Genomic DNA, 27,896 nt, shown 5'->3' on the forward strand with positions numbered 1-27,896 from the left:
CAAATCAAATCCACAGTGCAGTGCCAACTACCAGGAGGTGCCACTGACAACAAGGGGAATATTTTTGTTTCGGAGGTTTGGAGATGGGGCCTTATCTGAGTAGCAATGAACTTGTAACATCTCTGGAATGTCATCTGATGTCTGACGCCTGGGCTGAGTGCAGACAGCCGTTCTTAACCCTGATAATGAAGAAGTCATTTAGTGATGTCAGCTGACAGCCAATGCTGTCCAATCAGATACTGGGGAGGGACAGTCGAGGAGGACAGGAGACTAAAAAGAGAGCCGTCACATGACAGACCAATGTAGAGGGGCTTTATAAGACTTTTACACTAATTTAGGTTATCATTTGTAAACGATAAGAGTCTTTACAAACCAAACACATTCATCAGCTGTGTGTCAAGGATGAGACCACAAGTGGGAATTTAAGAAGATCTAAATACAAATAAAATGAAACATTTAGGGTTCAAAGAGAAATGTGTAAGACCTGAAGATGGAGTCACAGCAGCATGCTAGGGTTAGCACGGGGGACCACAGCTGTGAAGAATATCAATGTAAAGAAGGAATTTTATTTATAATAATAATAATTAAGTTATGAGAAATGGGACACCATAATGAATGCACAACACAATGAAAATGAAATGAACTGATTTTATTGTCTGACATATAAGAGAAAAAGGGAGACAAAGCAGAAACACACAGAGATCTCTGCTGCCCCAGCTGTTCATTTGATAAATTAACCTAAAAATATAACGGATGTCACTTTGCTCCATGTCAGGATATCCTGTGGTGGTGTGTGAAGGACGCTCTATACTCCGAATGTGTTGGTTCAGCTTTCAGTTTGAGTTCAGCACCTTCTTCATATCGATACCCAAGACAACGTTTCTTCACATCGAGACTACAAGCTGGAGGCCACAGGAGCTCAATAAACTCCAACAGCAGGATGGACGATTAGAAAGCTCTGCTCTGAGAGAGTGTCAGCTACACAAAGCTTCGGCTTCATTTACTTGATAGAAAACTCCAACAAGCAGAAGTGGCCCCTTCTGTAACCCCACCTCTGAAGGTCACATTTGACCCCCTCACTACTTGGCATTGGTTCACTCTGCTTGGACTTTCTGTATTTTGTAACTTTATGTTTCATTTTTTGGCCACACTCTTTTTACATTTCATTTCATTTCATTGATGTTCTCTAATGTGTGAGTATAGCTTGACTCTTACAAGGACTTATCTAAAAAGGGCACATTGGCCATGAAATGAAAGGAGGTAGAAAAATATAAAAAGTGGAAACCACAAAATTAGGAGGTGACATCGATGAAATACGCTCAGTGGCAGAGGTGACGGGGACAAAATCAGAAGGGACAGCATAGAAAAGGGAGGTACTGACTGAAAACAAAAGAAGAAAGCTGATTGGTGAAAAGACCTGTCAGTCACTCCTGAGTGGACTGTTGAGGACAGCTGTGGCATGCAGATTTCAGAGTTCATATGTTTTTGATTTCAAATCTGTGACCATGCACTGAATAAGTCTGTTATTTATCAGTTAGCATGTTCTGAAACTGTAATGTCATCACAAAGATCACACAAACACGTAATGTGACATTTGTGATCAATGACTTTTGTTGAGTTTAGGACTGGAGCACAAAGTGGATGGTACTCTGAGAAGGACAGACTTGTAAGACGTGAACAAAGCCAGCTGTCCTCCCTGGTCTGTCTTCATTCAGAAGGACTCACCTGAGTGGTGGGATTGTTCTGCGGTGCTCCTGTTAGCCGACATTTCATCAGCTTGCTTTCTGCGTTTCATCGGATAACCAGCAGAGTTAATCAAAGATGAGCCAGGCTTGTTACAATGTGAACGTTCTTGACATTTTAGTTTGCTTTAAATGTTGTTTCTCTTCTTTAGTTTAAGTTCCTGGAGGCCTTGTACATTAGAGATTATTAATACATGAGCATTTGGTGTTAATAATGAATTGACAATTAATAAACTGTTTTTATTGCTAAATTGTAAGTGTGGCCTGTTGCCATTTTATATCTTTATCCTTCTTGACTGTGTTGTTAGGACGTGTTGCACTGTTGTCTCCCTAGAATTAAGTGTCACATCACCGACGCTCGGCCTCACACCCTTCATCACACGTGAGGCAGAATCCAAGATTGCAGATCCAACTGTTAATCATCTTCAGTGTGTGAGTATAAATTCAGGCTTATTCTCACTTTGACCACATGAATGGCTCAGCGTCTAGATTTTGTAGACAGTGCGTCATCTGATTATTAGTTCCTAACAAATCTCGCTTTGTCTATGTTAAAAGTTTGGAGTGTAGATGTTTGTGGCGTTTCACCTTTAAATTATTGTATGGTTTTGAGTCAATGGCCTGAGGCTGAGGATTCAACCCTCCAAGAACTTCACTGTAGGTACTCATAGGATTGGTGATCAATTCAGAGAAATACCATTTTTAGTTTGTTTGCAGTTTTAACATCGAGATTTAAGACGTATCTTCTAGTCGGTCACTGCTGGTGATTTTCATTACGACTCCGTTAAGCACTTTGGTTGTTCTCAATGTCTGCTCTGATTCTTTTGCTATTGAGTTTTGCTGCAGTTTCTCGATGTGCAAACATCTGATTCACCACATTTCCTCATTCCAGATGACAGTTGTAGCTGAAACTCATAAAGCAGGTGGACATTATTCACGCTTCCGTCCAGCAGATCATCTCTGGATATTAGTGGCTGACACAACAACACCATCCAGTCAACATAAGGAGCCACAAAGCTGACCCCATCATCTTTGGCTGATCTGCTGTTTTATTCAAATTCAAAGCAGCCTGTATCCTCCTTATAGGTATTGGAGTTGGACATTCTGAAACTTTTGTGACACCACTGGTGGGCTTTATTAGCTCTGTGCCATTATGATGGGTTGGGGGCTTCAGTGTCAAAACTCCTGTGCCAAAGAGTGTCAAGGCAAAGAGTCTATCAGTGAGCTGAAGAAGACAACGTCAGACCAAAGATCTGAAGAAGGAGCACATCAGAAAGACAATGAGTGCACTCCACTACCAACAAGGGTCTTCCCTTGACCCCTGAGCACAAACAGAACTCCACAAAGCACTGGACATCATCCTTACAGGCTTGGCATCGTTAAAGTGGCATGAGTGTGCCAAGAGGAATGAGGTCTGTTAGCAAGTCACTGAACAGCCAGGTCTGCTTTGCCATGTTGAATTGTTATGTGTGAGAAGCTCCTGATTGATGGTCTCATTTAAACTTCTCACTTTTATAAGACTGAACTCATTAGGAGACTCAAGAAAGTTGACAGTTTGGTCTTCTCTGACTCAAAACTGTCTTTCAAAGTGAGGGCACATTGACTGGGACTTCATATAAGAAATGTTAAAGAGGGAACCTAAATTAATTTAGATAAACTTTATGAATCCCAAGGGGAACTTTGGATGCATACAGCAGCAGAAACGTAAAAAATCAAAAATGTGGACTCACAAGACAAATAATACAATCAATCAATCAATCTAAATTGTGCAGAAATAGCAAAATGAACTTAGAGTATCAGCATTTAGTTCAGGATGTTAGGATGAAGCTTTGGAGTGGGCAGCAAAAAGCCCCAAGGCACTTTTTAGCACACTGTGGTGGAATGAGCCTGTGGGTTAAAGTGCCCCCCAGAGAGCCCCATCTGGAGGGGGTTTTTCCTGATGACCTCCAGTTTTGCCCCCATCCTCTTTCCACCACAGCCCCCAGTGTGTCCAGGGTTTGCCCTGTGATGGAGCAGCTTTTCTGATTGGTTTCCTCAGGCCACGTGCTTTCGTTTGAATGCCCCAGGAGACCACAGCGTAGGACAACACACTGGCTACGCCTGACGTTTAGAAGATTTACAGCAGCTTGCTGCACACATCAGAAGACCTGAGTCCACTCAGGAAGTCCAGTCTGCTCTGGAGGTCAGACCAGTCCAGTTTGCTGCTGATATGGACCTCCAGGTACTTGTGCTCTGCACCACGTGCACGTCCTCCTTCTGAACAGCGAGTGGTCTCAGAGGCTCTTTGGCCTGCCAGAAGTCCACCACCAACTCTTTTGTCCTGCTGATATTCGATCAGCAGGTGGTTCTCCCTGCACCGCAAGCCAAAGTCATCCACAGGCCCCCTATACTTCGACTCGTCTCCATTTTTAATGCAGCCAATGATGGAGGAGTCTTCTGAGAATTTCTGCAGGTGGCAAGTACTGGGATTTTACTGGAAGTCTGTTGTGTAGAGGGTGAGCAAGAAGATGCCAAAGGTGCTCCAGTATTACACACCACTGTGGTATAGCGGGTCCACAGCTCAGATCAAAAAGGCCAGTTTTTTAAATAAATAATCACAGCACTCGTGGATTAGAGGGGCCATGGTAGTGTGGCTGAGGCTGTTCCCGGGCGCACCCGTAATTGTTGCCGGGAGTTGCTAATCACCACACCTGATCCACGTCCCTGTAATATATAATACAAGCGTGAGGCAGATAGGGGGATCAGATAAAAGGAAAGAACAGGAACAGATGTTAAGGGAGAAGAAGCCACCAGTAGAAAGAAGGTAGCACCGGAGTTTTAAGACAAGACTGCTTACAGCCATTATCATTTCAGACATCAGCATCCTCCACACTGATATGTGTCTGATTGGCACAGTGGAGACCATCCAGATGTGCTGAAACGAGAGGCCGTAGCTGTTTTAGGACCAGCCTCTCAAAGGTCTTCATGATCTATGAAGTAAGAGCAACTGGTCTGAACTCCTTGGGGTCACTGGAATGCCCTTTCTTTAGCACTCGGACCACACAGGATGTCTTCCACAGCTGGGGAACCTTCTGGAAATCCAGGGAAAGGGAGAGAAAGTGTTAGCACTGCAGAAATGTCTCTCTTACTCGGATTGTTTTATGTAATGAGATCTTCACAAAGGCTTCTTCTGGTCTTACTGACATCCACAAAGTATCAGTCCGGTGGTCATTCACCAGTGTGCAGTGTGGCGTAATAATTCTTTGCATTTATATAGCGCTTTTCTCACTACTCAAAGTGCTCAAATTGACATGGTGGTCTCATTAATTGGGAAAATGAAGGATTCACAGGTCTTAGATTAAATACGTACAACCTCAAATCAGAACAAAACAGTTGGGAAGGTACAGAAAATGCAAATATATATATATGTATATATACTGTATGTATATATACATAGATATAAATAAAACGCTGTTATTCTTAAATGTCCTTTGAATTGTATTTCATTGAAGACCTAAGACATTTCATGTTTTCTCTGCGTACTTCATTTCCTTTCTTAATGTTCATCCATTCCTTCATTTCAGACCTGTAACACATTTCAAACAAGTGGGGTCGGTAAAGCATTCACCACTTTGTAAAGTCGCCATTCCTTCTCACGACACGTCAAAGACGTTTTGCAACTGAGGATACCAAGCGATGAAACGTTTCCGGTGCTGTTGTGTCCCATTCTTCCTCCAAACACATCTTAAGGTGTGCCACAGTATGGTATCATCGTTGTCATATTTCTTGTTTCAGAATTCTCCACACATTCTCTACTGGGGACAGGTGAGGACTGCAGGCAGGCCAGACCAGTCACCGTGCCCTCTTCTTCCTCAGCCATGTTTCTCTAAAATCTCTAAAATCTCAATGTACTTTTCTGCATTAATGCTGCCATCACAGAAGTATAAATGGGCGCTGACACAACGCCATACCATGACAGGCCCTGCAGGCTTTTGGACTTGTTGCTGATAACAGTCTGGATGGTCCAGAGCACATGGCGTTAATATCTTCTAATAAAGATCTGGAGTCCAGATTCGTCTGACCACAATACACACTTCCACTGTGCGATGGTCCATCTCAGACCCCTCCGAGCCCAGAGAAGTCGACACCACTTCTGGACACGGTGAACATGAGGCTTCTTTATTGTACAGTGAAGATTAAAGTGGTATTTGTGGATGAACTCCGCATTGTAGTGCTTGATGAAGGTTTGCCAAAGTAATCCCTCGTCATCCAATGAGGTTCTGTCAGCTACTGATGAGTGACGCTCCTTGATGCAGTGCCTGTGGTCTGAGGGGTCTGACCTTGAGCTTTACACCTTGAAATTCCTCTGATTGCTGAACCATTTAATGATATTACACACCACAGAGGAAGAGATTTGCAAATCCCTTCCACTCTCTTTGATGAACATTGTTTTTAAACATCTCAATCAATTTCTCACTCGTGTGTTGACAAACTGGAGATCCTCTGCTCATCTTTGCTCCTCAGAGACTCAACCTTTCGTGGGTACAAATCACGACTACAATCCTGTTTGAGATCCCATCATTGTTTAATTATTTCACCTCATTACTGGCCCTAATTTGGCCCCCTGTCCCAACTGTTTTTGGAATCTGGTGCAGGACTGAAATACAGGAATGGATGTATAATAACAAATGAAATGAAGTTGAGCAGACAGAACATGAAATATCTTGGCTTCATACTGTCTGCAATGAAATCAAAGTCAAAGTACATTTAAGTATCTCTGCTTTTCGGATTTTTTATTTGTCTTTTCCATCCCATCCCATTTCTCCTAATTTGGGGTTGTAAACAGTTGACATCAGAAGTTTCCAGACACTTGGGGTGAATTCTTTCAAACTCACTTCACCTCCACAGATTTTATACACACAAACTGTACATTTGTCTTCTAGTTTAAGACGTCTACATTGTCCGCGGTGAAAGTCATTTCTTCCAACGATGTTCACAGACCTCAGAGTCTTTCACTTTTTATTAACCGTATCACAATTCCGGGGGGTCACACATAGTGGTGGTCTGCTCAATACTGACGTGTCCTCAATGCACTTCAACTTCTCGTGGTGTCCATGAGTGTCAAATTCAGCATTTAATGTCTGTCTTTATTATTAACTGAACATCTCAGTAGTGTGTGTGTTTGTGTGTGTGTGGGGGGGGGGGGGTAAGGCTCAGGTGGGCATACAAGGGCACAGCGGACACACAGGGGCACACAGGGACACATGACAGAGTGCAGACCCTCAGATTTGGAATGCAGAGCACTGCTCAGGTCTAAATGATCGATTTCACTGCTAGACTTGCAAATCAAATATTCAATCCAAATCAACATCTTATTTGTCACACACCCCATTGTCATATTCAGACTTTCCCAGCGCTATAAAGAAATGGATCATCAATACGGAGTGTTAGATCTTCAGATCAGACAACACAGGAGATGTGACCAGAGGTGGTGACAAGTCAGAAGGTCACAGATGAGCAGATTTGACAAATGTCAGTCATCCTTATTGTTTATTCACCAAACACCATTGGGAGTTTATTATACAAAATGTTAACAATTATTAGATTTGTATTTTGTTAATACATAATGATTATTAAAAAGATTAATTCAAATAAATGTTCTTTTCCCATAGAGAATCTTCCATAACCTAACAAAGCTGCACTCTCCTTAAAGGTAATGACAATATTAATAAATCTGCACTAAATATCCATTTGATCAAACCCAAATCTTTCCTCCCCTCAGCCTTGCCATTCCTTTAATATTGAGAGTGGCCACTAGGGGGGGCAGTTTGGCTACAGAAGAATCAGCTCAGCTGTCAGCTCTGAAGGTCATGCGACTGTGTGATCGTGTCACCCTTATTTTGCTCTTAATTCATTTAAATCTTAATTAGTTTTAGATATAATATTTAAAGTTCTTTATTTCAGGTGTTTTATCCTTGTGTTTTTACTTTCTTCTTATTTCTTTTACACTACACTGTATTCTTTTCTCCCCCCTATCCCATGTGTGTAATATGGCGGGTGTCCACTAGAGGGCGCCACTGCACTTCAGTCCCACCCCTCAGTCCTCCTGTTAAAGTCTCCATTCGTCTGACTCTCTGATTGTTTCTCATTCTCTCCTTTCGTGTTTCACTGCTCAGGATTTCACTGAATGCTTTCTGCTTTTATCTTTTAGATTTCCTTTTTGTATAAATTGCTGTGTAATATTTAGAGTGGCCACAAGAGGCAGTAGTGTGGCGACTGACCAATCAGTGACCCCTTCTGTCCATTCGTTGTCTTTCTTATCCGCTTTTCAATTTCAGGTTTGTGGACAAGGTGGGCCAACCCTGGATGGGGTGCCAGTCCACTGCAAAGCCACACATGTGCACCCATGTCAAGTGTGTGCCAACTGACCAAGAATTCATTTTGTGAAGATGTTGGAGCTTTCAGGGTAACAAGAGTGACAAATCTGGGGACAAGGAGGAGGTGCAGTTCAAAGTTTAATGTGACATCAACTAAAACACCAAACTCTGTCAGTATGGCCGACATCTGACTGACCGGTGAGTCCTCGTCTTCAGACATTCACAGTGAATTCATTCTGAAGTGAAGGACCCTTTGAGTGACCAATAGAGGGTCACAACATGTCTAGTGAGTGGACAACACTCCAGTCCCCTCTGTCACTCTCTGTTCCTACATATAGTCACTATTCAAGAGCTCTCCATACTGAGTCTGTATAGCGCCTTTCAGTTCTGCTGATCCAGCAGGACCATATGCCTGTCCTACTTAACAGGTGACATTCAGTGACACTTGGGGGCCTCAGTAGTTGTAATTGTTGCTTCAGCCTGAAGGACATGTGGCTGTGAATCAACAGTGACCCCTACTGGTCAGACTGGTATTTGTATGTCTGAGGTGTCACCGCCCTTCATTATGACACACACACCTGATTGGCTACTCAAACCCAATAATAATGGAGACCCTGACAGCCACACTCGCCCCGCATTCTCATCCACAAATTCAATCACAGAGGTGCTGCCCCCCCAATCCACCCATCCTGTAAATTTTTTTTTTTTTTTTATTCAATAAATTTTATTGATTTAGAATTAAAAGCAAATCAACCCCCACCCCTGAGAAAGAGAGCATGGGCAGCAGAATAAAACTTAAAGCTATTAAAAATAAGTAAATAAACAAATTAATAAGTGAATAAAGATAAATGGAGAAGAAATAGAAAAGGGGAGAGAATCTGCTCCCTCTGTGCTTTAAAAGCTTATTCTAAAATGTTATTGATCAGATCCTGCCAGGTTTTGAAAAATTTCTGCACAGATCCTCTACGTGAGAATTTGATTTTTTCCAATTTCAAATAATATAAGACATCAGTTACCCACTGACTTAAAAGAGGAGAGTTAGGATTCTTCCAGCTTAGCAAGATAAGTCTACGTGCCAATAGTGTAGTAAAGGCCATGACAGTTTGTTTGTTCTTCTCCACTTTAAGCCCACTCATAAAATTATAATGGCTGGGGACTTTAATTGTGTTTTAAATCCACTCTTAGATAGGACTCCTGTCACAAGGGGGATGACATCTAGCACTGCAAAGACAATTGCACAGTTTGTAACTGACCACAACTTATTAGACCCCTGGAGGTTTCTAAGCCCAAACTCAAGAACATATTCCTTCTACTCACCAGTACATCACTTCTACTCAAGAACTGATTATTTCTTTATAGATAATAACTTCTTGCCTACGATTAAATCCTGCAAGTACGACGCTATTGTTATTTCTGACCATGCCCCTCTGATCTTGGAGCTAAAGTCACTATGCCCCACATACTCATCTCACAGATGGTGTCTTAACCTACTTCTATTAGCAGATGAGAACTGTACAGAAGTTATATCCAAACAAATCAGTTTCTTTCTAGAGACAAATATATCCTCATAGGTCTCTGCAGGAATACTCTGAGAAACCCTGAAGGCCTTCTTAAGAGGACAGATTATCTCATATCTTTCCCACAGAAATAAACTGGAAACCAAGAAAGTATCAGAGCTAATCAACAGAATTACTAGAATAGATCAAGAACATGCCAGGTGTCCAAGTGAGGCTCTTCATATGAAAAGGCAGGCTCTGCATTCAGAACTCAACCTCTTAACAACTAAAGAAACTGAACAACTCATTTATATATCAAGACATCATTACTATGAACATGGAGAGGAAGCTAATGAGCTCTTAGCTCAACAAATCCACAAGCAAGAAGTTCGCAATGCAATCCCAGCAATCACCAACGCGAACAGAGATAAAATCATTGACCATAAGAATATAATGCACACATTTAGAGTGCTACTATAAATCCTTATATTCTACTGAGTTTAAAGAAGACAACACATAATCTAAGGCATTTCTGGATACATTACAGATACCACAAATAGATACTCTTTGTGCAGAGGAATTGGATAAACCGTTGGCACTATCAGAATTACTAGATGCTATAAAGTCACTTCAGAGTGGGAAAGCAGCAGGCCCTGATGGCTACCCTGCCGTATTTTTTAAGAAATTCTCCACTCAGCTATCTCCCCTCGTATTAGCAACATTCACAGAAGCTAGAGACAATCAAATTCTACCTCAAACTTTTCACCAAGTATTAATCACCGTCTTTCCTAAACAAAATAAGGACATATTACAATGTGCATCATACAGACCAATTTCACTTCTGAATAATGATGTTAAGATACTTCCCAAGTCCTAGCTAGAAGGATGGAGAAAGTGCTGCCTTCGTTAATATCACAAGATCAAACTGGATTTATTAAAGGCCGACACTTAGCGTCCAATCTTCAACGCCTGTTTATCATAATATATTCACCAGCAAAGTCAAACACTCCAGAGATATTATTATCGTTGGATGCAGATAAAGCATTTGATATGATTAGATGGAACTACCTTTTCACTACATTGGAGAAATTTTGGTTTGGCCCGAACATTTGTGAATAGATCAAACTACTGTATACCAATCCAGAAGCTTCAGTTTGTATTAACAACATTTGTTCAGACTACTTTAAACTAGAACATGGTACCAGACAAAGATGCCCCTTGTCACTGTCAAAATGCTTAGGAGATAAAGGAGATTATCAGAGAAGGACTTGAACAGAAAATTTCTCTTTATGCTGATGATATGATACTGTATATATCAGATCCACAAAACACTGTGCCTGCAGTCCTAGCAGCACTAACAGAATTTCAAAAGATTTCTGGTCTCAGAATTAATTTGACTAAAAGTGTGCCCTTTCCAGTGAATTCTCAAGCACACAATATTAGACTGAACACCTTCCCTTTTATCATCACAGATCATTTTAAATACCGAGGGGTAAACATCACAAGTAAACATAAAGCTCTTTATCAACAAAAGTTTGCCTTCTGTATGGAAAAAAATTAAGCAAGACTTGCATTGATGGTCAACCCTTCATCTCACTCTAGCTGGAAGAATTAACATTATTAAGATGAATATCCTTCCAAAGCTTCTCTTTTTATTTCAAAACATTCCGTTATACATCAATAAATTGTTTTAAATCGTTTTAAGAAATTTGATTCAACCATAACCACATTTATTTGGAATTCAAAATATCCACGTATTCTGTAAATTTAATTTCACCCCAAGCTACAAAGACAAAGACACCTGAGCTGGTGCGGACATCAAGTGACAAGTTGAGGGTACTGGTCAGTGGTCATATGGTGTCAGATGGCTGATTGTTACATTGCAGTGAAGATCAAGCCAAAACCCTGGATAAAGGGGCTCAGTGAAGGTGGTGTTGAATCTGTGCAGGAGGGTCATTGTGTGTGAGACGCTATAAAATGACAGAGAGCCAGCAGACCAGTCCAGATACACACCTATTCTGGGGCTGTAGGGGGCGCTGATTACAGTCTGCTTTTTATTGTGACGCACAGAGTACTGGGAATGAGACCACAGCAAACACCAGGACTTGTTGTTGTTTCCAAGGCCGCATTCCCAGTTATCCCCTTTCCTGTTCAGTCCCTTATATGCGACTCCAATCCTCATGAGACGTCCACTGCACTCCACCTCCCAGTAACAGCGACTCCCAGTCAGAGCCTGTCTGCACAGAACTTGGAACCAGTAGTCAAATCTGTCAGGATGATAAGGATATTGGGCTTCTGTCCACCCACATGTCACCTTCTTGTTCCCTTCATACAGATGGAGGCGTCTGTGTGCCGTGTTGATGTCCAGTGTGAGGGGACAGAAGTCTGAAAGAAGAGAAAAGAAAACAAGTGAGGAAATCTGGGAGTGTGTAACGGGACTGGGGGTGGAGCACAACACAGACAATTAACAAGAACCAATCAGGAGCTGCACTGACGAGACACTAATAGTAAAGAGCTCATCTGATTGGACAGAATCTGTGGGAATTAAAACTAAAATCACTAAAAAGACGGCAAAAGACAACAAAGGGAAAGACAGGCAAGTTAAACATTTGGAAGTCATTTGAGTCATCGGAAATTTTGATAAACACCATAAGGTCACCGTTGAGGTCACAGTTCTAATGGACTGTCCACACTGACCACTGGCTTTATTACAATTACACTTTTTACTGTCAAAGTAAATTTTAAATTAATTTAAAAGTTAAGTAGATTTAAAGTCAATCCACTGCCATACTTCACAAACACAAATGATTTCAACAGAAGTTGCCAATCTGCATTTGCTATTTTTTTAAATCTGTCTGTCTGTCTATCTATCTATCATATAGTGCCTTTCCCATCTGTCATTGTCTCTCTCTTCCTTTCTTTAGTGTGTTTCCTGTCATCTCTTTTTATTACTTGACTGTCATTCTTATCCATGGTGACTCCCATCATCTGAGATTCCATTGTTTCCTTTTCTTTTCTTTGTCCAATTGTAGTCCAGGCAGGTGAAGTGACTTGCTCAGGTCACACAGTGGTGTCAGTAATAATAATAATAATAATAATACATTTTATTTATATAGCGCCTTTCCCATGCTCAAGGCACTTACAGAATAAATAAAGAATGGCAGAATATACAGTATATAGCATTGTACAAACCAGATAAATAAATAAAGAAGATTAAGACAGTAAATTCTGAGAAAAAAACAGACACCATAATTGATGGTCTCACACACATTAGCAACTTGACAGAGAGGTAAACTGAGAGAAGGGTAATAAAGTCAAACAGAGCTAAAAGACAAACTGAACAGATGAGTTTGGAGTTGTTTTTTAAAAGAATTCATGGAGTCAGCTGACCTGATTAATTTTGGTAGGTCATGCCAGAGTCTGGGCGCTATACAGCTGAAGGCCCTGCTGTCACCCATGGAGTGTAGATTAGTGAGGGGCACAACAAGATTACCAGAATCAGAGGACCTTAGTGGGTGGACAGGCACATAGTGATGGAGGAGGTCACTGATGTAGTTTGGTGCGAGGTTATTTAAAGCTTTGTAGGTTATTAGTAGGATTTTATTTTCGATTCTGTAGGACACAGGGAGCCAGTGAAGACGGAGCAGGATGGTGTGATGTGCTCGCTGCTGCTGGTTCGAGTAAGGACTCTTGCAGCTGAGTTCTGAATAAGCTGGAGCTGTGATATAAGATTAGAAGGGGCACCTGCCAGTACGGAATTACAATAATCAATGCGGGATGTGATAAAAGCAGGATAAGTTTCTCAGCATTAGAGAAGGAGAGGAAGGAGCGAACACGGGATATGTTACGGAGGTGAAAGTAAGAAAGTTTCTTAATGTGATTTATGTGGGTGGAATAAGTGAGGGAGGAATCAAAAATGACACCAAGATTTTTTACAGTAGAAGCAGGTCTGATGAGATCACTGCCAAGATGGACTGGGAAGGAGCTCATTTTATTAAGTTGCATTTTAGTCCCAATTTGCAGGAGTTCAGTTTTATTGCAATTTAATTTTAAAGAGTTCTGCTCCATCCAGGTTTTAATTTCACTGAGGCAGGTTGTGAGCTGAGAAAGCTCTGATGAAGTTCCACTTTTAACATTGAAGTAGAGCTGAGTATCATCTGCATAAAAATGATAACCCAATCCATAACTACGGATAATATGGCCAAGGGGAAGCATATAAATACAGAAAAGCAGAGGACCGAGGACAGAGCCCTGAGGGACTCCTTGTGTGACTGGCGCTGAGCTGGACCAGCTGTTACCAAGACTAACAAACTCTTGCCTATCAATCAGATAGGACTTGAACCACTGGAGCGCAGTGCCAGAGATACCCAGCATGTTCTCCATTCTGGACAGTAGGATGTCATGTCTGACCTGAGTGTCAAATGCTGCACTGAGGTCTAACAGAATTAATATGCTGGCCTGTCCAGAGTCTGCTGCCATAAGCAAACCCACAACCTCAGGGTTTGAAGTCCAAAGTCTTCACCACCACACCACACTGCATTCCTCCTTTATCTGTTATATAGTGCCTTTCATGTATATCTATCTATTGTAGTGCCTTTCACGTCTGTCTACTGTATTTGTCTTTAACTCGTTTTCCTATTTGTTATTTTCTCTCTCAGTGTTATGTCTTTCCTATTATTTATTATTTTTGTGCTCTTCTCATTTTTTTCTTATATAGTGCCTTTCATATTCATTTGTCATATTCTGTCTTTCACTTTGACACAGTAACAGATGGTGTGACTTGACGCTGTTGTCCTTTGATCTCGGAGGTCCGTCTGAGTCTCTCTTGATGTTTTCTTGTTTTTTCGCCACCATTTAAACTCTCCTTCTGTTAAATCAGAGGTCAGCTTTACTCTGGTGGTCTCATCAGGGAGGTGGACTACAGTCCTGCAAACCCTCAAACATCTTGAGAATATTACCAGCTGTGCTCACTGGAACATGAAGCTCTGTGGAGGTGGTCTTGTAGTCTTCACCTTGACCACCCTTGGCTGTGACCTTCTTCATCTCCTCCTCTTCTCTTGTCCTCATTCATTGTGAGGCACACAATGACACAACACAGCAGAGTGAGGACTTGACTGAGTGACTGACGACCCCGGTGACACTCATTAGAGGAATCAGTCAGCTTGAGATGTCACCACAGTCCAGTGAGGTCTTTGAACGTCTAAGGACCCCCAATAATTTTCTCTGCCATTTTCATTTGTTTTAATGTTTAAAATTTGTGAAGTCGAGAACTCAAAGCAAAGTGTCTGCTCTGTGGAGTAAAGAATGGAGGATGACGAGGACTTTTGTCAGCTTTAACTTATTTCACATACAGTTGTGCTTCATGTTTAAAGCTTAGCAACACTTCTATCTGTGTCTGTATATACAGCCGTGTGATCAAGTAAGTGCACCCCATGACGTGGATTTTATTTTATTTTCCTTTTTGAACATATTAGGACACATCAAGACTCAGGTTCAAGAGATGGCTTTGGTGATTCACTGCCTGAGTCTCTCTATCCCATAATGCACCAGTCACAGGACCCCCATCACTCTCAGCCCCTCAGTCACACAACACTCTGACTTTCATATCCTAAGCCTGTCCTTCTCTATTAAAACTTAAATTATTTTTATTGTGATGATCCATTCAGTCAAAGCACAAACTCACATTTTAGAAAGTCGTCTCTGCTCTGAGGTTCAGGAGGCTGGAGGGCAAAAACTGAAGCTTCATCAGCTGAAAATAAAAAGAAAAGAGAAGAAGAATGGAAACTGTGAAGATGGCATTGTGGGATCTTAGTTTAGTTCTTAAACACGTATTATAATTGAGCTAGAATAGAACAAATGTGAAGTACAGAAGAAATTAGGTAAAACGTAAATTTAAATTTTCTGTCACACAAGTGCTTGGGTGACGATACAAAAGCTTTTCTAATTGTAATTACATGCCAAGGTAAGGGCTGACGTCACCTCCAGGCCATTGTCCCTTGTCCCTATCCCTTCTGGCCCATCTTCTTCTTAATGGGCGCTGCCACCATTTTCTACCCTTATGTTATTATTTTGAGCTTACCATTTAACAAACTGTTTATCTTTTTCCATCAATTTTTATGGAGTTTGCTTCTTAAGGTGCCCCAAATCTGTATCTTCTCCTGGTCCTTATTTACAATTCATATTAAAAATAAGTTTGAAGATAATCAGAACATATTCGGACCCCTTCACTTTTTTAATGCGCCTTTTGTGCTCGTCAATCTACGCTCAGTAACCCATAATGACAAAGTCAGAACAAGTTCTCAGAAAGGTCTGCAGATTTATTACAAATACAAAACTGAAACTTCTCCTTCCTAGAAGTATCCAGACACTTAATTCAGGTCTTTGTGGAAGCCCCTTTGGTGGTCTTCATGACTCAGTGTCACTACCAGCTTTGCACTCCTGCGTTTGGCCAGTTGATCCCATTCTTCCTGGCAGATCCTCTCAAACTCCGTTAGATTTCAAGAGAAGTTTCTGTGAACTGCCATCTTCAGATTTATCCACACATGTCCCATTGATTTTGGACATTGGCTCGGTGACTCAAGGAGACTCAGAGATTTGTCACAAAGCCACTCCAGAGTTGTCTTGGCTGCAGTCTTCAGTTCTCAGTCTAAGGTCACAGGTTTTCTTTAAGGTCCTCTCTGTATTTGATTTCACTTCTCCTGCCCTCAGTTCTGACCTGTCACTCTGTCCCCATAGCCTGATGCTGTTACCACCATCTTCACCATAGAGATGGCATTAGGCAGGTGGTGAGCAGTGCCTGGTCCTCTCCACACATCCTGCTTGGACTTTTTTGTCTCATCAGATCATTGAATCTTTCCCTTGATGCTCTCAGGCTGTCATTTGTCTTTTACTCGAGAGTATCTTCTGCCTGGCCACTCTACCATAAAGTGTTAATTGATGGGGCGCTGCTGAGATGGCCATCCTTCCTACAGTTTCTCCCACCTCAGCAGAGGACTGCTAAAGTTCTGTTGTAGTGACCTTTGGGTTTTTGGTCATCTCCCAGGCTAAGACCCTTCTTGCCCAGTTCCTCAGACTTTCCATCACTATAAAGTGTCCTGGTGGTTCCAAACTTCTTGAGGCTGCTGTGCTCCTGGGAACACTGAAAGTTTTACAAATGGCTTTATCCCCTTGCTCTGATTTTTGCCTCAACACAATTTGGTCACGGGGGTCTACAGAGGGTCCCTTGAACTCCATGGTTTGGTTTTTGTCCTGACATACAAATGTCATAAATATACTGTATTTGATACATATTGACAAACAGGTACAGTTGGGGACATCTTCAGGGCTCCATCTAGTTAAGAAATCCCACCCTGAGTCGAGAGGGTGCTGCACCTGCTAATGTCATCACTTCAGTGACTTCACAGGCCACAAGACGAGTGACGTCACTTCCACAGCCCGCTAATTAAGCTCTGCTTTTCTGGGACACCACTATAAAATGTCACTAGAAGTGGGTGTTCAGTACAGATCTGTGACTGAGGAAGATGGAGCTCAGACTCAAAAGTGACTTTAATTTGAAAGCCTTTGATTGCAGAAGATGCCATCATTGTGCTCCGTCTTTGTGCTTTTTACTTCATCTTCAACATAAAACATGGTATTTCAGGGTGGTACCCCAACTCTTCATGCCCACTCTCTCTGCTTATTTTCACAATACATATATACAGTAAGGCATCATGGTGGCACAGTGGTAGTGCTGCTACCTGACAGTAAGGAGACCAAGGTTTATATTCGGGATCCACTCTGCATGGAGTTTGCATGTTCTCCATGTCTGTGTCGGTTTCATCCGGCTGTCCAGTTTTCCAATTCACAGACATGCAAGTTAGGTGAACTTGTGACACTAAATTGGCGTGTGTGTGTGTGTGTGTGTGTGTGTGTGTGTGTGTGTGTGTGTGTGTGTGCAAGTGTGTGTGTTTGCCCTATAATGGACTGGGACCCTGTCCAGGGTTTGTTCCTGTCTTGCGCTGTATGCTAGGTAGGATAGGCAACAGCAGACCACCAACACCCTCCTCAGGACTAAGCAAGTTGGAAAATGACAGACAGACATATGAAGTATACGTCTGTTGTGGTGGACGGCCAGGATGGACTCTGTGCCCTGGTCTGCTTGAATTGACCTTGTGTTTAAAGAAATCGCTATCTTTATGCGTAGACATAAGTAACTCTTAATTTGTGAAGTGCGCTTTACCTTTGAACTTGTCACTGTGCTCTGAGGCTGCACTCACTGAAATGTCCAGGTGGTCCTCAAGTAGTCAGAGTTCTGACGCAGTCCTGCAATTTGCTTCTCTTCTCCACTAAAATATCAGTCAGTCATTACCCAGCCCGCTACATCCTAACACAGGGTCATGAGGGTGGGCTGGAGCCAATCCCAGCCAGCACAGGGCGCAAGGCAGAAACAAATCTCAGGCAGGGTGCCAGCCCACCGCAGGGCACACACACACACACACACACACACACACACACACACACACACACACACACACACTAGAGACAATTAAGGAACACCAATGCACCTGACCTGCATGTCTTTGGACTGTGGGAGGAAACCGGAGCACACCAAAATATTTGAACTAAAATGTCGGTGGGAGACATGGCTTCTGAGGTAACAACAGCAGGCATATAAAACACGAGAGCCCAGGGGGAGCACAGCTGAAAATGGATGAACCAGCAGAATGTAATGGACACTGAAGACAGCAGGAGCAGATTCAGATGTTCTGATATTATAAAGCACTTTTCATTTGTACTCTGAACTGGCTCAGCCATTTTAAAACACATTTCTGTTCATTGATCTTAAGTTGATGAAAGCAAAGAAAATAAAAAGAATCCCAAAGTCAAATGAAAAAAGCAGATTTTAAAGAGAGAATATGGAAAAAGTATAAGAAATATAATATTTCAACTTAACATTCCAAAACATCTGATTAAAAGCAGATGTTTATTTCGAGAGTGTGTTATAACTCAGCTAGTCACAATGAATGGCGCTATATAGTGAAAAATCCTTAACAGCAAAGGCTGACAGTTTAGTGTTAAAGAGCAAGTCGTCTTCATGCGTCTCACCTCTTAATGTCCTCTTATTGTCACTCTGGTCCTCCTCAATAACAAACAAAATGTCACCAGATGCTCACACTTACCTGATGGAGTCCTTGTCATGACAACCCACCGGCTGATCCTCTCCACACTCTTTGTCAGACCTGACAGCTCCTTTCTCAGGTCCTCAGCAATGAAATCAGCGGTGACAGTGAAGCTCAGCGAGTCTCCATCAGCAGGAAGGACACAGCGAGATGAGAAAGTCTGCATCAGGAGAGAAGAGGCGACGAGATTAATGCTAATAAGAGGGGGCTCTTGTGAATTAAGGATCAGTGTGGTGGGCAGTCAGCATGGGTTTAGATGGTGAGAATGCCTGTCATTGATGTGTTGGTTATTTATGAGAGAATATTTGGTGGAGTGTAGTGGAGCATCAGAGATTATTGACCTTAACCTTCACGCAGGACTCCATGAGTGGAGAGTCAAGATAAAGGGATTCCTCAAGGGGTCAGGCAGTTGCAGAATTGACTTTGCACACAAAACAAGGCATTGAGATTTTTATGGTTCTGAGACAAACTTAATTAAATTAAATGTAAAGACCAACAAACACATGTAGGGAGAAAGGTCTACAATGTGATTATACAATTGAAGGTCTGAGGCTCAGAAGTGAGGAACTCTTGGGGGCCTTTGTGTCACATGACAGACAGACAGACAGACAGACAGACAGACAGACAGACAGACAGACAGACAGACAGACAGACAGACAGACAGACAGACAGACAGACAGACAGACAGACAGACAGACAGACAGATAGATAGATAGATAGATAGATAGATAGATAGATAGATAGATAGATAGATAGATAGCTTTATTACTTCACATACTCCAGCAGCAGCATACTGATAAAGAACAATATTAAATTAAAGAGTGATAACAATGCAGGTATAACAGACAATAACTTTGTATAATGTTAACGTTTACCCCCCCGGGTGGAATTGAAGAGTCACATAGTGTGATGGAGGAACGATCTCCTCAGTCTGTCAGTGGAGCAGGACGGTGACAGCAGTCTGTCGCTGAAGCTGCTCCTCTGTCTGGAGATGATCCTGTTCAGTGGATGCAGTGGATTCTCCATGATTGACAGGAGCCTGCTCAGCGCCCGTCGCTCTGCCACAGATGTCAGACTGTCCAGCTCCATGCCAACAATAGAGCCTGCCTTCCTCACCAGTTTGTCCAGGCGTGAGGCATCCCTCTTCTTTATGCTGCCTCCCCAGCACACCACTGCGTACATAGAACATCTGCAGCATCTTATTGCAGATGTTGAAGGACGCCAGTCTTCTAAGGAAGTACAGCCGGCTCTGTCCTTTCTTACACAGAGCATCAGTATTGGCAGTCCAGTCCAATTTATCATCCAGTTGCACTCCCAGGTATTTATAGGTTTGCACCCTCTGTACACAGTCACCTCTGATGATCATGGGGTCCATGAGGGGCCTGGGCCTCCTAAAATCCACCACCAGCTCCTTGGTTTTGCTGGTGTTCAGGTGTAGGTGGTTTAAGTCACACCATTTAACAAAGTCCCTGATTAGGTCCCTATACTCCTCCTCCTGCCCACTCCTGATGCAGCCCACGATAGCAGTGTCATCAGCGAACTTTGGCATGTGGCAGGACTCCGAGTTGTATTTGAAGTCCAATGTATATAGGCTGAAAAGGACCGGAGAAAGTACAGTCCCCTGCGGCGCTCTTGTGTTGCTGACCACAATGTCAGACCTGCAGTTCCCAAGACGCACATACTAAGGTCTGTCTGTAAGATCCTCGATCCATGCCACCAGCTATGAATCTACTGCCATCTCTGTCAGCTTATCCATAAGGAGCATAGGTTGGATGGTGTTGAAGGCGCTAGAGAAGTCTAGAAATATAATTCTTACAGCACCACTGCCTTTGTCCAAGTGGGAGAGGGATCGGTGTAGCATGTAGATGATGGCATCCTCCACTCCCACCTTCTCCTGGTATGCGAATTGCAGTGGGTCGAGGGCATGGTGGACCTGTGGCCTCAGGTGGTGAAGCAGCAGCCGCTCCATGGTCTTCATCACAAGTGACATCAGAGCGACAGGCCGGAAGTTGTTCAGCTCACTAGGACGCAGTTCCAAAGCACAGGCCTTCAGCAGTCACAGCGATACTCCATCTGGACAAACTGCTTTGCTGGCACGAAGTCTCCTCAGCTCTCTGCTCACTTGCGCTGCTGTAATTGTGGGTTGGTGTAGACTCTCTCCTATGCTGGTATTTGCAGAAGGATGGTTGGAGGGTGCAGTACTCTGAGGTGAGAGTGGGTTAGGGTGGTCAAATCTGTTAAAAACGTTGTTCATCTGGTTTGCTCTCTCCACATCTCTCTCAATGGTGGTACTCCGCTTCGAGCTGCAGCCAGTGATGATCTTCATCCCATCCCACACTTCCTTCATGCTGTTGTTCTGTAACTTCTGCTCCAGCTTTCTCCTGTACTGCTCCTTCGCTGCCCTAAGCTGGACACACGCTTGAGCTCATGCTGATCACTGCCTTTAAAAGCTCTTTTCTTCTGGTTCAAAAGGCCCTTGATGTCACTTATAATCCATGGCTTGTTGTTAGCATAGCAGCGTACTGTTCTTACTGGAACTACAATGTCCATACAGAAGTTGATGTAGTCAGTAGTGCAGTCAACAACCTCCTCAATGTTCTCACTATGTGACCCCTGCAGGATATCCCAGTCCGTAGTTCCAAAGCATTCTCTCAGAGCCTGCTCTGCCTCAGGGGACCACTTCCTGAATGAGCGTGAGGTTGTAGGTAGGACCTTCACTCTTGGTTTGTAGTGAGGCTGAAGCAGAACCAGGTTATGATCTGCTTTCCCAAGCGCAGGCAGCGGGGTGGTGCTGTATGCGTCTTTAACATTTGCATACAGTAAATCAATAGTCTTATTTCCCTGGGTGTTACAATCCATATACTGGGAGAAGGCAGGTAATGTTTTGTCCAGCATCACATGGTTGAAGTCTCCAGCAATTAGCACAAGTGCCTCAGGGTGCTGAGTTTGTAGTTTAGCAACAGCAGAATGGATGACATCACATGCTATCTCCATGTCCGCCCGAGGAGGGATGTAAACAGTAACAACAATGACGTGTCCAAACTCTCTGGGCAAGTAATAGGGACGAAAACTTACGGCCAACAGTTCCATGTCCCTGCAGCAAGAGGAGATTTTAACGTTTACATGTCCAGAGTTGCACCATCTTGTATTAACATAGAGAGCGAGTCCTCCTCCTTTGTGCTTCCCGCAGGTACTTGCGACTCTGTCCACTCTAACTGTGCTAAACCCGGGTAGCTCCACGTTAGCATCTGGGATGTTAGTTGTTAGCCACGTTTCAGTAAAACACAACAAACTGCATTTTCTGTAGGTCCTGACATTTTTCACCAGCGCAGCCAGTTCGTTGATCTTATTTGGTAGTGAGTTCACATTTCCCAGGATCACAGAAGGCACCAAAGGTTTGTATCGCCACTTTCTCTCTAGACGCTTGGCTTTTATCTTAGCGCCGGCTCTGCTGCCACGATACGACCTTAAAGGTAAATAGGGGACCACACCGGCTCGGGCATTTGTTCTCAGCGCTTGAAGTTGACTACTTGAATAGACGAGTCTCGGCGTGTAAAAATCCATTTCCAAGTAGAAAAGAGTAGTAAAAAAGTGTAAAAAGTGTCCAGGGAACTAGTGCACATAAAAGAAAGTGGTAGGAGTTGACAGTGAATAGAGAAAAATACAGAAAAAAGCTAAAAAAATAAAACAAAATAAAAAAAATCATAATCACATAAAGAAGAGAAAGCTAAGTGGATGCTGAGTTATGTAATGCACACCATTTGTGGAGTGTAAATTAGGAAGAGAATCTCCATAACCTGTGCGAAACACCATCGACATAAGGACTATTGTGTGTAGTGAGAGATAAAAGCACACAAAAAAAATGAGAGACGAGACGGGACTGTGAGGTCTGAGCTGTGAGGAAATGCTGAAGGATTTGAATCTAATCAGTTTAAGGATGGAGACACCAGAGGTGGCCTGGCAGAAGAGCTGTCACCATCTTTTGTTAGTTGTCATCTTTTAAATTTCAAGAAAATTCATTTTGTCACACAAACACCTGCAGATTAATCTTCCTGTCATGCTTATGGAGGTAGGAACTTTAAGATTGTAAACAGAACATTGAAAATGTTAAGAAAATGTGAAAAGACAGACTGTGCTGAGCTGAATAGCCCGTTCTTGGTGTGCTGTAAAAACTCCTCATAGCTTTTCAATTTCCCTCTAAATGTTCTCTGTTCCCACACACCCCAGTCTGATCAGACTCCCTGTGAAGTGTCACTCTCACCTTCAGGAAGTGGACGTGGTCCTTGGTCTCTGAAAGCTCCTTCAACTCAGCTTCTCTCCTCTTCAGCTCCTCAATCTCCTTCTCCAGTTGCTCCAGGACACCTTCAGCCTTCTCCATTTCTCTCTTTTCTTGTTCTCTGATCCTCTCATTCAGTTTCCTGTGGTCTTCCTCAATGCACTGTATCAGTGCAGTGAAGCTCTTCTCATTTTCATCCATCTCTCTTTGCAGTGACATCTGATTAGATAGAAGAAAGATTTAAAACTGAGTCACCCAATAAGAATCACCAACCTCAAGACACATTTGTTGGTATGTTGATCTTGTGAAGGACAGATTGAATTCCTTGGAGTGATTGGTGGTAGTTTAATCACCGGAGGGAGAGAAGCTGAAGACCACCTCCCAGACAATATGTGCCCCCCACTATGCCGGGTATCATCTTCTCTCTGCTGATGCTACTATTAAGGGACCTGCAGAACTTTATGGAGTAGGCAGTCCTGTATATTCAGCAGGGGGCCCTCATTGTCCCATGGGATGTGTCCTTTCTTGATGCAGAACCAACATATATGTGCATGGATAAAATTACTTTACACAAGTCCAGAAGTTAGTCTGTGTTAACAACATGAACTCAAAGTGCTTCAAACTAGAATGTGGGACTTGACAATGGTGCCCTCTATCACCATTGCATTTTGCACTAGTCATTAAGCCACTGGCTTATCATTTTCAAAAAACATCAAAGATAAAAGGGATTATTAGAGAAAGAGTTGAACAGAAAATATCACTATGTGCAGGTGATATGGTATTATATATATGACATCAACAAACATCCAGTAGTCCTCAAAGCTCTAGCAGAATTTCAAAAGACATTAATTTGAATAAAAGTGAGCTTTCTCCTGTGAACTCCCTAGCACACCATAGTATGCTGAACATTTTTCCATTCATTTTATCAGAACAGTTTAAATATCTTGGGGTAAACATCACAAGTAAATATAAAGATCTTTTTCAACACAATTTTGATAACAACATGGAAAAAATCAAACAAGATATGAACAGATGGTCTCCCCTCCATCTCACCTCAGCATGCAGAATCAATACTGTCAAGATGAACATCCTTCCCAAGTTTCTTTTCCTATTTAAAAGCATCCCTACATACATTACATCAACAAATCATTCTTTAAAAAACTAGACTCAATTATAATCTCATTTATCTGCAATTCAAGATGTCCATTCATTCTAAAGGTGACTCTGCAAAGACCTAAAGCAGAAGGTGGCACGGCGCTACCTAATTTACAATTTTATTACTGGATGGCAAATGTAAAAGCTGTAAAGACCTAGAAATTGACACAAATTAAATATACAAAACCTTGGACTGCAATAGAAATAAAATCCTGCAGTACTTTTTTTATATGCCCTGCTTTGTGCCCCAGTAAATACAAATCATCATCAATATACCAACAATCCGAATATGGAACCAATGCAGGACTCACTTCAAGGCAAAGAAGTTTTTATCTGTTGCACCGCTACATGATAATCACCTTTTTCTAGCCACTCAAACCTACACAGTATTTAATTATTGGAAAATGTCTGGAATAAATACAGCTGGAGAATTGTATATAAATAACGTCTTTGTATCTTATGAACAATTACGCTTCAAATTTATCTCCTTGGCAACACAATTTTTCCACTTCTTTCAAATTACAAATTTTGCCAAATGAAACCCACCCAATTTTCCACACCTCCCACCCATTTCTATTAAAGAAGCCATCCTGATCAGTCCTGAAGGCACCAACAGCATCTGAACAACATATAAAACATCTTAAAGAAGCTCCCCTTCAATGATCCTGGGTGTGCTGGGAAATAAACCTTTCCATCCATATCTGAGATACGGAGAGGAAGGCAGCCATACAGAGAATACACACAGCTCCATATGAACAAAGCATTCAATCACTCAACATAAACTCTATCATCAATCATCGATCATTTATCTCATTTAAAATTGTCCAAAATGTGTCCAGGACAAGATTCAACCTATCAGTGTGACAATCGAGCTCCAGCCTCACTGGCCACATGTTTAGGGAGGGAAAACAAATTAAGAACATTCTGGAGAAAAACTTTTGAATGGCCAATCATCGGAGTCACAATCACTAATAACACATTAACAGCTGTGTTTGGTGGTCTCCCTAAAGTGGAGGACACTTTGACTGTAATTGTGTTTACCACACGATGAGCTCGTAGACTTGTCCTGCATAACTGGAGGAATCTCAGCCTACCTGTCATAAGTCAGTGGGTCACTGATGTTCTGCACTATTTGAAATTGGACAAAATCAAATGTTAACTTAGAGGATCTGTTCAGTTTTTATTTAAAATATTTTTAAATATTCTGTTGAATTGTGTTTTGTTACGTTTTCTGTTTTTTTCTGCTCATGCTTTCTATTTCAAGTTTACTTTTTATTTTTGAGTTTCACTAAGGAAATCATTTGTTGTATAATTTCAACTTCATTGTATGCATTGTCGTTTTCTTCAAATAAAATAAAAATGAAAAAGACCATTAAGCAACGTTATGCCTGCTGATCTAATTCAAAACATCAGCGTCGACCTTCAGTGTGAGTTTTTGTCAGTAGAGTTAAGTCCCCTTTAAGCAGCTGATGGAATATCAGAGGACTTTAGGGTGATGCTGTCTGAATCTCCACTGAATAACACGTGGGATTCTGTCAACAGTGAAAGGCCATGAAGGACACCACACAACGTCTTCTCTAACTCCCCCTTCTCGTGTCCCTACACATCATCACCAGTGAAGCTCTGCTGCTCTTCAAGTTCTTATTTATTTCTCCCCTCTTTGATGTGAAGTGTTGTCTTCATATTCCACACACCTTCATCTCGTTCATTGCCCTCCTCATCTCCTTCAGTGTCTTCTCTCTCTCCTCAAGTCCCTTCTTGATGTCACTCAGTGTGTCGCCCCAAGCTATTTCTGTTTGGACACACAAGAGGACACACATGGTCAGATCAGAATTCACGTTCACTTTGTGATTTCTTCTTCTCTTTCTGAGTCCTGATATTTTCACAACACATTTGTTTCACATTTCATGACACAACTTAGATTTTATTTAACAAACAGGAATGACAAAAAAGATTAAAAGAAAGGTTTAATTTAATGGATGCAAGATTGAGTTTGGGCTTGAAGAGTGAGTCAAATAGAGAAGACAGTTTGAAGGCACATTGGTGTGAGAGTTAGTTCTTGACATTTAGAAGACATAACACCAACAAACTGGGAAATGTGAAGTTCACACAACACCAAAAATAAATAAAAACAAACTGGAGTGTGTAAGTAAAGAAACTGGTGAAAGGCCAGGAGGACTTAAACACGTCATGTCAGTGATTATAGGATCTACAAGGACATTTGGTATCCTGAGTAAGAAATGTGAGGACGTTGTCTGCCATTTGTCATTTTCTGGAGTCAAGTAAGATTCATGAAATGCACGAATGATTCTGTTGAATTCAGGAAGAAAGCAACTTAAAGGAATTCTAAAACTCAAAAATGATATTTTTATTTGTTATTTCACCCCGTTTGTTTTGTTTAAATGAGATTTTTTTTAACAAAAAGTTTATTATGTTTATGTTTTTTGGTTTCTCCAGAGCCTTCAAGACCATCCAGCTATCCCTGTTAAGGGGTCAGCTCAGAGATCTGCAGGTGGGTCTGCTTGTGGTGTCCTGGGGCCTCATGTATAACACCGTGCATAGAATTCACACTAAGACATGGCGTACGGACAAAAGTCGAAATGTACGTACACACAGAAAAATCCAGATGCATACATCTGTGAGTACGCCAACTTCCATGTTCTTCCACTACATAAATCCCAGTCAGCCTGAAATGTACCACACGTGCATGCACCTTCCACCACTCCCAGACTACTCTCAGAATTATGCCTCTTGGAAAATACAAATCAATATAAATATTCTGTGAAAAGACAATGGCAAAGCATGGGGAAAAAAGAAGAATTTCAGCAAAAGCCAAGTGGAGGCAAGTAAAAACATACAATTTGCAAGTGACACAGAGTGACGGAGAAACTAGAAATTTCAAGCTCAGAAAGCCGCACAGTGCCCGAAATAAAAAAGAAGGGGTCGGATATCAATGTCGCAGTAAAAAGGTGAGTTGTAGCCCACCATCTGAGTGTCATATTGAAGCTTATTAGGGTACAGAGAAAAGAAAAAAAAAATAGGGACACAGTGGAAAAAAAATCTTGAAATTTCTACTTTAATCACAGTTAATTTTGTTATAAACTTCATCTTAAAATCATTTAATTTAGTTTCTCAAATCCCATTGTAACTAAAGTAGCACGTTAAATGCTCCATATTCTATGTGTTTGTCTATGTACTCTGTGTGTTTATCACTAAGTGCTTCTTAAACGGACTTTCTTTTATGCTGATAGGACACAGAATACATTACATTTATGAGATTACAGCTCTACGAACAAGTTATATACTAAGATGTATACTTGATATCATTTTAATAATGATCTGAATTAAAGCACATATTAATCATGGGGGTACGTTGGCACAGTGGCAGCGATGAGCTGGCGCCCGTCCAGAGATTGTCCCTGCCACCTGCAAGATGCTTGCGCTACGCTGTGCACGACCCTCGATGAAATAATTTAGTGCAGCAGTACTGTTTCTTTCAAATGCTTATCCCGAATTCCTGTTATTCCTTTTCTTTCTCCAAGTAACCAATCTCCATACAATAAGACCTTTAATAAATGTAAAACCATCTCTAAGCTTAGCATGCCGATTCTTCAAAACTTTTAAGGAACATTGAAATATCTTTGCAGTACATGTTTAATAATTCCATCCATCTATCCATCCAGGGTCATGCCAGTCCCAGCCAGCATGCATCTCGA

The 27,896-nt window shown here is 41.9% G+C and overlaps 1 protein-coding gene across 1 annotated transcript in view; it reads right to left on the reverse strand.

Annotated features, from left to right (window-relative positions):
- The window catches only part of LOC127527841 (tripartite motif-containing protein 16-like), a 514,766-nt gene extending 491,525 nt beyond the window's left edge, over positions 1 to 23,241 (reverse strand). The window contains exons 1-3 of the mRNA XM_051927978.1: positions 23,011 to 23,241; positions 18,750 to 18,909; positions 15,275 to 15,340 (exon numbers count right to left, since the gene is read on the reverse strand). Coding sequence (XP_051783938.1) covers positions 15,275 to 15,340; positions 18,750 to 18,909; positions 23,011 to 23,226 — 442 coding nt within the window. The 5' untranslated portion in view covers positions 23,227 to 23,241. The remainder of the gene's footprint in view (positions 1 to 15,274; positions 15,341 to 18,749; positions 18,910 to 23,010) is intronic.
- Positions 23,242 to 27,896: the final 4,655 nt, after the last annotated feature.

This window comes from Erpetoichthys calabaricus, chromosome 5 (assembly GCF_900747795.2).
Source record: "Erpetoichthys calabaricus chromosome 5, fErpCal1.3, whole genome shotgun sequence".
Taxonomy (NCBI): domain Eukaryota; kingdom Metazoa; phylum Chordata; class Cladistia; order Polypteriformes; family Polypteridae; genus Erpetoichthys; species Erpetoichthys calabaricus.